At 38.2% G+C, this 13,399-nt stretch overlaps 1 protein-coding gene and 1 long non-coding RNA gene across 3 annotated transcripts; one reads left to right on the top strand and one right to left on the bottom strand.

The window, feature by feature from the left end:
- Positions 1-505: 505 nt before the first annotated feature.
- Positions 506-7,318, bottom strand: LOC141596426 (uncharacterized). Of its 2 annotated transcripts, XM_074416580.1 has the most exons (7): positions 7,137-7,318; positions 3,783-4,003; positions 2,912-3,008; positions 2,558-2,680; positions 2,158-2,238; positions 1,197-1,295; positions 506-759 (listed from the first exon to the last, which is right to left on the bottom strand). In XM_074416580.1, exons 2-5 carry the CDS (start codon positions 3,980-3,982, stop codon positions 2,158-2,160), a joined length of 501 nt encoding a protein of 166 aa, XP_074272681.1. In that variant the 5' UTR covers positions 3,983-4,003; positions 7,137-7,318; the 3' UTR covers positions 506-759; positions 1,197-1,295. The 2 variants fall into 2 exon arrangements, with proteins under 2 accessions (XP_074272681.1, XP_074272682.1); XM_074416581.1 differs by lacking the exon at positions 2,158-2,238 and having other exon boundaries at positions 7,137-7,311.
- On the top strand, positions 4,211-6,256 carry LOC141596427 (uncharacterized). The gene is made up of 3 exons (XR_012522481.1): positions 4,211-4,433; positions 4,872-4,930; positions 5,904-6,256. It is a non-coding gene; the product is annotated as an uncharacterized LOC141596427 (long non-coding RNA).
- Positions 7,319-13,399: the final 6,081 nt, after the last annotated feature.

The raw sequence follows: 13,399 nt of genomic DNA, 5'->3' as shown, positions 1-13,399 counted from the left end.
CGCTTTTTACCGTCTTCATGGACTATTGACGCTTTTAATTGTCAACAAATTTGACGCTTTTAAGCGTCTTCAGTGATTACTGACGGTTTTTATCGTCAACATATGTGACGCTTTTAAACGTCTTTATGGACTATTGACGCTTTCTTTTGTCAACAAATTTGACGTTTTTAAGCGTCTCCATTCACTATTGACGCTTTTATTCGTCAACAAATTTGACGCTTTTAAGTGTCTTCAGCATCTATTGACGCTTTTATGTGTCACTCAATGAGACGGAATTAAGCGTCAACTATTTATATATTGACATTTCTTATTGTCACGGTATAAATTTGCTTTTAGATTTTCGAGAATTTGTTAAATAGACCTATAAGCAGTAGTACTATACTAACTATTACTAAATCATAAAAAAATATAATTCAGTATATATATAACGAAGTAGTACGTACCCACGTACTTTTATAAATAATCATACATTTGATACATATATCGTCTCCGTGACAATTACGTACTAGCATTCACAACTTAACTAATATAAACTAGTACGTACTTTATAGTACTTTATAAACTAGCTAGACAAGCTAACTCCAAGAGCCAACATTTCCACAAAACATAGTCGTTTACTCGTGTTTATACATCCATCTACTACACAAATTTTGCCAAAAAATAAATCTATATAATGCATGACAATCTAACTCGTCGCCATTCTAATCATCGTCTCCTACTACTGCACCTCGACTTGCTGCCAAAATAATGGTTGTGTCCCTGCAACATTAACCATTTATTAGTCATTGTACATAACATGTCCAAAAAAGACCAATATTCTATTGAGTAAACACTAAAATATACATAAAGAGATTTTTGTTGAGCAATACATACAGTGATATTGATAGATCTAAAAGACCTGACAGAAATATCGTCATATAACTATGGGCACAAGTCCTTTAACTATATTCATGAGACGACAAAGACTAAGGTTATGCTTAAATAAAAGTGACAGGTGAATTAACCTTTTGATCACCATCCAATGGGTGATGAAATGAATACATGAGAATCAAAATGGTTGTAAAGACTCCTCAATTTCATCTAAAATGACGTGCTTTGCTAAAAATATGGTATATGTCTCCATATAAAAAACCATATTTTACCTGAATAAATATGGCAGAAAGTTCTAAAACTATATCAAACAAACAAGTAAATACCTCAATTGGGAGATGCAGATCATCGTAATATTATGTGTTTGATATCCATGTTTTTTGAAGGAGATCGTCGCAACCTTAGTTGCACAATTAATGCTCTTTCTGGACATCAAATAAACGTGAGGTCAGAAAAACGACACTGAATCAGCTCAGACAAAGAAGTATGGGATTTATCCAAAGAATCGCTAATATAAAAAGGGTTGACCATAGTTTAGAAGATATACTAACTCAAGATATAAATACTTCATCCTCAAAGAATCAAAGCTACTCGACTGATTCTAATCCTCAAACATTGATGATTAGATAGGCCAAAGAACACGTATCATTGAGAAAGTAAGCGTACGTATTAGCAAGTCACTAAACTCTAATTTTAAAGAAATCGCAGAACTATCAATTAGAAGGTCTAAAAAGTGTTAACACAAATCCATGAAACATGATCTTGACTAATATACCAGGGTGTTTTCGCACCATCGAAGCGAAGCCTTTGCAAAAACTCATTCACTATATAATCGTTTTCAAAAACTAACATTACAACCAACAAGCATAACGTAGCGACAACATGATGCGACAAGAGGCTTAAATTCCTATTTTGGGTGTTTTCGCATATTTGGTTTAGAATTAATCTTATTTACGAATCTCCATCAAACCCATATCCACAACATCAAAACTCTTACATAATTACATCAATAAAATTGGGAAATTAATATCACTTAACACCCAATTTTCATCAAAACCAAGTTTATCACATCAACCCTCTGAAAAAATTTACACCAAAGAAATAATTACAAATGATAAACATTTACTTATAATAGGTATAAACTAATCATGTGAGGGTATATTAATAATTCATACTAGTTGATATTAGAAAAAGACATCTGAGCAGCATCTTGAGAAAATTTAGAAACAAAGTAAAAGAAAGAAAAATACTTCTGTTGAAATCAATAAATTTAAGAATGTTAACAACCTAAATGATAGTTGATGTTGTATCATTGCCAGTGTAACACAAGTTTAAACCCTTAGGTTCGTCTATTCTAGTTCCGTTTACCTGAAATTGAAAAGAAATAAACAAAGAAACTACATAAGTAAACAACCATACATGGATCTTTAAAACCTGCACATAGTAGGATATGGGTCTTATGATAATACATGCGAAAAAACGAGATGAGCTCAATCAATTCTAAAAATCAAAGATGCGGAAATTAGAATAACCAGATATAAACTTTAATCTCCTTTCCGTAAAATTAAATTAACTAATTAATTAAATGATGCAGAAATTAGAGTAACTCGATAGTATGACGGAGAGCAGTCCTGAATAACGCAAAGAATTGAATGTCCAAAACTGGAAGATTGTAAAGAAGAGGTACCTGGAGTCCAGCATGACCATCATCAACAGCATTAAGAGCAGATTTGAGTACCCTGATTGCTGTCGGACTGTTCCGTAATATCTCTCTGCACCATTTTACCGTCTCTTTCTCCAAATTCTCCAACTGAAAAACACCATAAATCATTAAGAATAGCATTATAAAATCCAAGTTTCAACTGAACTACCCGTGTGATATTAGGCGCTCGAGAAGAATATGACCCTTCATTCCAAGCCAATACAGACTTTTTTTCATGAATAGTCAAATTTAACACTCGGATGCAAACCCGCATTAGATACTTATTAACATCCAAATGTATATATGTATTTTAATGTTAAACAGCTGAAGGAAACTCACAGGTACTACTATGTTAATGAGCCCTATTATTTGTGCTTCTGATGTTGTGTAGAACCTGGTAAGAAACCACATTTCACGCGCCTTTTTTGGGTCCGATCTGCTTGATCATAATTTTAGATGAAAATCACATACTAAACAAATTTTTGCTGCTTGATTTTATAGATATACATGCTGATCAGACAATGAGTTTGAGTTTATAAACTAACCAAACGAGACATAATGGGGTATGATACTTGGACACTTCGTTTTAAAACAAAAAATGAGTTTTTTCAACCGTGTCCTCTATTGTTTAGTTCACAATACATAACCCTTTTGGGTGTCAATGAATGCTAAAAGGCAATCTAAATGTCATGATAAGGTCATCATAGTCCTCAACAGCAGTAGCATCCAGAATACATAAATATGAAGAAAAAGTTGTGTGAATAGTCATTAATCACAATAAACATAGACATCCATTTAAGCAAGATAACCAGAATGGAAGTTTGTTCAACTAAGGCACCTTTCCCATATTAAATCAAGTAATAGCAGTCAAGGCTTTTTTTTTTGTCAAAGACGTTGCAAGTTTAACCTTTATTATGATAAATATTCTAAAGAGTCGAGTTCACATAGGGTGGTATTGAAAATAGACGGAAAAGTGGTAGCTGAAGACATACACAGCTATATTCCCAACAAGTCAAACTTGGAAGCATAATCTTAATCCGAAACCTCAAAGAGGCCCCCATTTAATCTCACAGCTGGCAAAATCATGTATTGAAGTCAATAAACTTAAATGTTTGGGCAGATAGTTAATTCTAGACAGATCACAGAGCAGTACTAGCCAAATTCTCTCAATCAAACAACTGGTCCACAGAACTTGAAAATAAAACTTCACCTAGACAAAGTAGGATGAAGACGAGCCATATGGTAAAGAATGGAGCCAAATAACAAAGGGGAGGCTGCTCCAATAGGTATTTCAGCCAGCAACTTAGAGAGTAGATATGGACCTAACATATAACAACCTTTTGCCCGCTCCTTATCCACAATTGCACGCTCCTTGGGGAACACACCAACATTCTTTGTCAAAGCAGCCATAACAATATTTATAGCAGCAACCTGACAGTTTCCAAAAGGCATACAAAACAATTAAGGGAATAAGTAACGCAACATAGAAAACGGTTAAGTTAAATAAGCGTTTTTTACAAGTAAAAAGAACGGTCGTCTAACCGAACTGTTCTCTATTTTGAGAAATAGAGAACGCCTCGGTTGAATGAGCGTTTTCTTGAAAGTACAGAGAACATGTGTTGAACTTAACTGTTCTCTATCCACTACCGTTTTCTCATCATAAGCGCCCCCCTCCCCAAACTTCTCTTCATTCGCCCTTTACCATTAATTTCAGTTTTACCAACCCATCTCCACCACCATCATCTCGCCCACTCTCAAATGGGATTGACGTCAATTCGACACGGATACTACACAGCCGACTTTTGAGCCACCGCCAAAATCAGATCCCAGCCACCGCCAAAACCAGATCCCGCCACCGATGGTACAAATATTAACTTCTAATTCTCATCTTTTTCTTACTTTTGGAAATTCATACTGTTCATTCATTAATTAATACTGTGGAGTATGTTTTTTTCCGTTGACTTCGATCACTTGGAAATGAATATGTTTTAGATTGTTTAAATTCATATTTGAATGAGGGATTTTTATTTGATTAAGAAGAAATTAGGGTTATGTTTAATTTGGGGATCTCAATTGATATTCAGAAATGGATATAGTTGGTGATATCATTACAAAAAGTTCTAATTTTTGACTTCCTATAAAATCATTGTTATCAAGTGTACTGTTGGTTTAGTTCAATAAGATGAGAATCAAACCAAAACTTGTCAATTGTGCCTTTTCATTACTACTGTGAAACTCTTGTTAATTGATAAAGATTACACCTTCAACGATTAGCTTATTTAGTTCACTTGTTGTTCAGATTACAAGTCAACTTTGGAGTGTTAAGCGATTTCCGGATTTATTACTCTCAAAGTTGAGGTAAATAGATAATTGTTTTATGTGTTGGGTTCCTTTAAAGGTATGCATTATGATGGATGTGAATAATGTCGTGATTGTATATATACGTATGTTATTGACGTCTTTATACACATCTAGATGCACATTATTGACATAAAATCTCTTATCTATGTATATACTGTACTTTTTTTTTTTGCTTGTCAGTGAATTAACAAATTTTGTTATGATACTACACCAAGCCTGTTATCAGCTGTACAAGCATATTGCTTTTCTTGACGGAATAAGTTTGATGATTGTTTGTCTAACTGTGTGAATTAGTAGGAGTATGTGTCAGGACTTATTTGTTAAGAAAACGGCTTATACACTTCAATCTGTATAACTGAGTATTATGGCCCCAACTTAATATTTTGCATTTGGAGCTTGAAAGCTTAAAGATGACTTTGAATTGGCGAAATGTAGCATCTGTTGCTTGTTTACTCAATTATGAGACAGTTTAGGTGAATTGCTAGTACAAATTTAGGCTTAAGCTCTACACTATTGCCATTCATATTTAAAGGGTGTGTTTGGCTTGATATTTATGTTAAGATCTCTGAGACTGCTTGTAATTTTCTGGGAAAAGTCACGCTTATTATGGATGCTCAGTTAGGTGAGTTTTATGCTTGAAATTGACAGATTTATGAAGTGTACTCAATTACTTGGGGCTGATTCTAAGCTTATCCCAAACTTAAAATTGGGTTAGAGTGTTAGACCAATGTTTCTCCTTGCCTCACATTTTCGTGTATTGAAGCTTAGTATAACTGGGTAATTTATTTTTTTAATGCTTCACATTACGCCATGGGTAACCTGGTGAGCTCGATTCTCTCCCTCCTTGTTAATGACCCCGAGTTCTTTATCACCCATTTGAATGTGAACTTCTTTTGATTCTTATTTGTGTTAAATGTTTGACTGTTTTTTTTTAACTCTTCTCTCCACTTGCTCTGTCTCACGATTGCAGATGAACACACCCAAGTACCCAACTCAGTAAAATGGCCTGGCAGACCGTGCTTCCTTGCTGATATAGTTTTTTGCTATGTAAGTACACTCCTATCATGGGTGCTCATGCAAGTGCAAGATATCAGAAAGCACTTGTTTTTCTAAGGCTCAGAAAGTAGAGACGAGGCGGAGGAAATCATCGCATTAGCTCTAAGTGCTCATAATCACTTGTTGTAGTCTATATTTGTACAGTATATATAATTAGGTGTAAGTTGAACTATAATAATCACTGTATAAACTTTCTTGATAATATGAATTATTTTAACTTAGGTAATATATCTTATTATCTTTGTAGATTGACGGATCTTTTTATTTAATTGTGACATCTTTGAATAATATTTGGTTATATTATAAAATAGCTAATATTTGTTTTATGATTTTTTTTTAAAATATCAAAGAAGAATAGAAACCTGTTGGCTTTGAAAACTGTTCTCTATTCATAGAAAAAGAGAACATACAGTGGACCTCACCGTTCTCTATTCTTCGGCAATAGAGAACTGTTCTTAGATGCAGCCGTTCTCCAAGGGTAGGCATACAAAACGCCTCCACAACCCGTTCTATAAAGAATATAGAACGCTGAGCTAAAGAACGCTCCTAAGGCGTTCTGTATGGCTTATTTCGACTGTTCTCTATGCCTTTTTTTGTAGTAGTGATACTCCATCCGACCCACAATTACTTTCACAAATTCGCCTATCTAGTAATTCTCCTATTTAATCTTAAGCAGATAGTTGGCAGTAAAAGTGAAATGAAAATATACTCCAAACTGATAATCAATGATACCAAAGTACCAGTTACAAAAGCATCATTTAGCAGCAAAAACAACAATTAGAAACCAGCAACAAAAGCGAGCCTACACTACTACGAATTTGAGGTTTCAACACAAGTAAAATACTTTATGAAATAGAAACACATTATAATTGTGTTGCAGACCTATCAACTAGGCCGAATCATACCACGGATCAGGTCACGAAGAGGGTAATTCCCAAATCCGATTGATTAATTATAAATCGAGTAGCAACAATAAACAATTGATTGATTAGGGAAAACATATACAATCAAAACATAAACGTGAATTGAAGAATTAGAATTGACTCCACAATTTCACAAATCATGTATTAATACAATAGCAAATTCCAGAAGAATACATACAATCAAAACAAAAAAAAAATTAGAAAATAGAGCAGTAGAACCGTACCTTTGATGCGTGATAGGAAGATTGTAACTTTGTGAATTGAAGAATTAGAATTGATTGGAAGATGTAGTCGCCCTTGATGACGATCGAAGAAGAATTTTCCAGATTAGGGGGTTAGGGTTTTTCTTTGAGGAAAATGACAATAAAACGTATTGTATGAATGGGTTATTAGGGGGGTTTTTGGTGAAATTGAGGAAAATGCGCCTTCCAAAATATTTTTAGGCGGTTTTCCAAAATATTAAATTGGAGGGTTAATTTTGAGGTCGACGCTCTATGAAAGCGTCAATGTATAAGCGTCATTAATGTAAGGTATTTGTAGTAGTGATACTATTGGACAACAATGGAAACAGATTGTCGCAGATATGTCCGGCATTGTCACAATTGCCAAGTATTTGCGAATATTCAACATGTACCCCCTTCTATGCTATACACCATGACGTCACCTTGGCCTTTCTCAACCTGGGGAATCGACATCATCGGAAAAGTAAACCCTTCTGGAACAGGAGGGCATTGTTATATCCTAGTCGCTATTGATTACTTTACCAAGTGGGTAGAGGCCAAGTCTTACAAAGTGCTAAATGCGAAGCAAGTAGCCAAGTTTATTCGAATGAAATCAAATCATCGTCGGACGATGAGTGCCGCACGAGTTCATCGGCGATCATGGAACTCACTTTCAAGCCGAGACAGTAGTTATACTTGAAAAGTATAGAATCAAGCATCATAAGTCATCTCCATATCGACCTCGGACGAATGGAGCGGTGGAGGCCGCTAACAAAAGCGGTGGCTACTATATTGAGAAAGATGTCGACAATTACAAGGAGTGGCGGGAGAAGATACCCTTCACGTTGTGGGGATATAGAACATCCATCGAAACGACCACGGGGGCAACCCCGTACTATCTAGTTTACGGGATGGAAGCAAGACAACGGTCGAATCGAAGTACCCTCCTGCGCATCTTGCTCGAAAGCCAGGTCCGGAGCGGATTGGGTCCAAGCCGGATATGATTCGTTGGTGTTACTTGATGAGCGTCGTTTGAATGCGTTGTATCATGTTCACTCTATCGAGAAAAGGATAGAGCGGGCTTTTAACAAGAAGGTGAAGCCTAGGGGAATTAATGAAGGCGATTTAGTTCTCAAATCGGTAAGGGCTCTATTACCGGTCGATCCAAGAGGGAAGTTTAAGCCTAATTGGGCCGGTCCTTATCTCGTGAAGAAGATACTCACGGGGAGGCGCGGTACGTTTGTGATTTGGATGGAAATGATTTCTCGAATCCAACGAATCGGATCGAGTTGAAGAAGTACTATCCTTAAGACCTCACTCTCAAAGTTATGAAATAACACTTGAATTGTGATGTATTTGAATAAGTTTTAAGTTTGGCATTTGTTGCCATTGCCTGAAATGCTTTATGAGAGAACTACGACCTCGGTTTGATTCATTGAAAAGCGAGATACGTAGGCAACCCTTGAAAAGGGTACAACCACAATAAAAATGAAATATTCAATGCGTAAAGCGAGGATTTCTAATAAATAATACGTGTCTTTTATTTTGATAAATCCGGGCGACGCCCATTACAAATCAAACTAACAGGAAAGCAAATAAAAGCATAATAGTAATACTAAATAATAGAGCCGTAACTACCGCCTATCTTTAGTTGGGTCGCGTGTCCCGTCACTACGAGACGATGTCTCACCCATCATCATTCTTGCCTGTTTCTTCGGGGGGGACCACGCTGTCTTCTCGCGGGCCCAATCTCTCTTTTACGCTTGGTCGAGGGCCAAGTCTCTCTGCAAGTGTCGGAACGTCACCACTTGTAGTACCCAGTCGGTCCCACACGATAGGAGCACCAGGTTTAGCCCTAGGGTTCTCGTCAGGCCTAGTCTCGGTCTCGGTCGGGCCGGAATCGGCCCGATAAAGAATTGTCGATTTTTTAACCCCCTGTCATGCTTCTCCCGATCAATGGAATCATCTTTCTGTAGTTTCTTCCTTGCATTAAGGCCCGGTTCTGTAGTCCATTTAAGATATGAAGGAGAAACCCAAGTAGACTCGCGTGGCTCGGGAATGCGCCACACGGTCCTTCGGCGCCACGCATGGAGCCAAGTATGACATCTACCCTGAGAAATAACAAAAGAAGGACCTCGTGAAGCCTCCGTCGCAGGGACAATTTGCTGACGACCGAATTGGCGAAGCACTTGGTCCGGGTAAAAATAGACAGGGTGATCCAAGCCCAACAAAGTGACATACCGTGTATGATCAGTATCTGCGAGCCCGGTAAGTGAGCTCAAATGAAGCCATGGTAAGGACCAGCGAATATGAGACCCTGTTCCGCTAATCAGCATATTTCGCCGAATGTCGGATCCTTGCTCGAATCGTAGCGCCGTCGCCGATTAGTGAGACTTCTGACATGATAATCTTCTGGTTTCAACGATGGATCAATCAAACCAAGACGCTCGCTGAGCCATACCTGTTAGACAGTCAGAAAAAGGCAGGTAAAAAAAAAAAAAAGACAAAAAAAAAAAAAAAAAAAAAAAAAAAAAAAAAAAAAAAAAAAAAAGAAAAAAAAAGAGACGAAGAAAAAAAGAGAAAAAAAAGGAAAAAAGAGAAGAAAGACAAACTTGCAGTAGGCGGGTTGATCCCATGAATACAGCATCCGGATTGGCTTTTTGTGCATCCAAGCTTTTAATAGTCTCAGCTAGTATAATCCATGCAGGATTAGCACCATTCTCCATTTGCTCCACGACTCGGATTAGTCTAGCTTGGCCGCGATAAGACGGAATTTCTATCGCCCCCTCGTAACAATAAAGATGCAATAGAATGAGGCCAAAGGCGCGGCGTCGATAAATGATCAGTATATCTGGGTCATTCGCACGCCGGAATTTATGCACTAGCGCAAGCAGGTCCACCTTTTCACCATCGACGATGGTACGGGCTTCATCACGCGACAAGTTTAGATATTCGCGGTATTTTTGGGTCCAGTTGGAAACAAAGTCGGGAACCACAGGCTCTTGCGTGGTCCTCCATCCTCCCAAGACGGTAAATTCTTCAGGAAGGGGACTGATTTCTCCCTCCGGAAAAGCAAAGACATGATGCTCGGGATCCCACACTCTCGGGCACTCTTTAAGAAATGCGGGTTGAATCATGACTTGCCTCAGGAAAATAATTTGTTGAATTCCCGCCGCATTCAGATTTTGGATTTCTAAACCCCGATTCTCGTCGCCGTTCCCTTCATGGTCCCAAACAAGGAATTCATGACTAGTTTTTTCTAAGAAAGATATTCTTTTAAGCAGAGAGATTTCTGTTTGAGAAATTGTGGGAAATCTCAACCCTTAGCCCTTCCTTATATATGAAAAGAGATGAGGAATTTTGGAAGTATAATTCCTTTAGGTTTTGGAAAAATAAATCTTCTAGGAAATTTGGAAACTTGGAAGCCTACTAGCTTTAGGAAGTTTGGTAGCTTTTTGAAATAAGAAAGCAAGTCCCATACCTCCTCTATTTCGGCCGTGTAGGGCCCATGTGGCGCGCCAAGTGGGCCCCATCCGTCCCGGGTTTTGTTCGCTCATTTCTCTTGCGGAATTTGTCATAGTTCGTGCACCGAAGTGACTAATTTACAATCTCATCCCCTGCGCGTCTCGTGTTGAATTAACATCCCGTACACACTTACGGATTTTATTGGGTTACACCCACATTGGTTACGGGTCAGAAAGTCCGAGTCTTTTCGTCAAAAGGTCGTCGCTTTCACTCCGGAAATTTGAAATAAACTTCTGCGATTTTTTTTTTTTTGAAAATAAAATTGTGTTTTGATTTGAAAAATCATTTAACTCCAGAAATTTGAAATAATTTTTCGCAATTAATTTTATTGAAAATAAAATTATGTGTTGATTCGAAAAATCATTTGGATCCAGAAAACTGAAATAAATTCTCGCCTCGAAGAGGCCAATCATTTTCGAGATATTCAAAGTTCGGGTCAATGACCCACCTTTTCTAACCAATGTTCATGTCTGCGGGTCGATAACCCCTTTTCCTTTTCTTTCAACTGGGGGCTCTGTCGCCGTCGGCTCCAGAGACCCATCAAAATTCGGTCGATGACCATTTCAAGTATCAAAATGTCGCTACGTGAATCGCGTGCTATATATTATGATTAAATTTGCAGAATATGCTCCAACTGGGGGCTCTGTCGCCGTCGGCTCCAGAGACCACCACAAAACAGACAGGATGGCATCCTCCTAACAAAGATCGATAGCAAAATGCTACGGAAATGACATTTCCTCAACAGAAACGTCAGTTTCAGTGAATCGTTCTCCCTAGCAGAACAGCGAAATTGATAAGCAAATCGCAAGTTTTGTCTTTACTCACATGAACAATGGGATATTGGCATCCGAGCCGAAGCAGCAGAAAGCTACAGGCCATCGAGCCGAACTACGACGCGGGTTTGATTCCGTCAGAAACGGATATGTAGGCGCCCGAGGATAAGGCTCAACCCACCATATATGCAATTTATGGGTCGATGACTAACGATGATAATTTGACACAACAGAAGCAAGAGTCAATCCCCGACGAAGTTTCAGGTATGATCTCTTCTTATGGATGGCGAGCTTATATACGCAAGTCTAATGGACTATAAACGACCCGCAGAATCCTCAGGTCGAGAGGGACCTGGGGTATACTTTGACTTTCGCCTTGTCCAAGCCTCAGTCAAAGTAGGGGCTCTGTAGATACCCGTATCCGTCGATATTGGAATTTATAGAGAACCCGACAAACACCCGATGATGATAGGACACATGTATTTATTAGTTGTCATTGTCATTATTTGGGTTCGTTTTACGATGTGGAATGAGCGTTGTCGACGGAGTATTTTATTAATTTAAATGATATTTAAATTAAAGCTTGTTTTAAGTGAATTCATTTTATTGTTTTAATTTGAATTTATTTCCTTAAATTTATTTTATTGAAAATAAAATATACTTTTTTGATTTGAAAAATCATCCATCTTAATGTGCTATTTGATTTGGAAAATCGAATTTGAAAATTTTTAACTCGTTTCAACCACGCGTTTTGGAGCTCGATTATAGCTCGGTTTTTGAGCCCGTTTTCTTTACGAGTTGGCACGAATCTCGTGTACACTAACCAACCTAGGCCTCTACCCATTCAAACCCAGTTCGAACCCCCATATCCACACCCAAATCTCGTCCTAAACACTCCCCAACACAACCCAATTCCTTCCTTTACCCGTGTTTGTATAGCCCATCGAAAGCCCTTCTAAACCGACTCAAACTTGGTCCAAACCCGCAACCCATCACCACCAACCCATGCTCCACATTACCCACAACAACCCAGCACCTAGAACACCACAAAACCCATCCAATTCCCGTCCCAAATACTCCACAAACAGCCCGCAACACAAGCAGCCCCCCCTGTTTTGCGTGCTCAGACCCGAGCCCAAAACCCGCTCCAAACAGCTACCAAACCCGTGCCCATTAACCCTACACCATACCCTAGTATCCTACCCATATTACCTTAGCTTAACCACCAAGAAAACCCCCATACAAACCCTAAAAACCCCATGAATTAGCTGATGGACAGCAGCTATGCGAAACAGAGCCCGATCGCTTGTTGCCCAACTTCTACCCTTGAAACTCCTTATAAATACCCCCTTTCACCATACATTCATTCCTCTAAGTTCTCCCCACAACATACTGCAAATAACAACCATCAATCGTCCAAAAAAACCCTAAACTAAAGCCGTGACAGCCGCTCGAAAACAGGGACACAAATCTTGTTTTCGAGTTTCTGTCGTGGTTTTTGGCCTTGATTCTCGTGCACAAATCCCATTAAAACTTCTGGTTTGTTTCCATATTCACAAAATTCAGTCTTTCTAGTTTCCAAAACATCTTTCGGTTTGAAAAATCGTTAAGAAACGAAGTCGTGGTGAGCGATTGAAAATCGCTGCTCAAGTCTGCCTTTTGAACGTGTTTGTTTCGTGATTTCAAAATTCAATTTTAATTGTCTTCGTCGACGACGGCCCCTCGAGATAAAATCTACGATCGATTACGACCCAAGACGGTGTCAACGATACATGTAGGTTGAGGGTGCATTAAAACTCCCTTCTCTCCTTTTTATTTCGTTTTTTTTATTGTTTATTTACTAACCATTGTCTAACATCGTTTAACTAATATCGAAACTAGAATAGTTTGAGTATGAGTTAAAGTACCATTCCGGCACCCGCGTTGACTTGAGATGGGAAAGAAATCCGCCATATCGGTCGGTCGTAC

This window comes from Silene latifolia, chromosome 8, assembly GCF_048544455.1.
Source record: "Silene latifolia isolate original U9 population chromosome 8, ASM4854445v1, whole genome shotgun sequence".
NCBI classification, from domain to species: domain Eukaryota; kingdom Viridiplantae; phylum Streptophyta; class Magnoliopsida; order Caryophyllales; family Caryophyllaceae; genus Silene; species Silene latifolia.
This window is presented reverse-complemented; position numbering and strand designations above follow the sequence as displayed.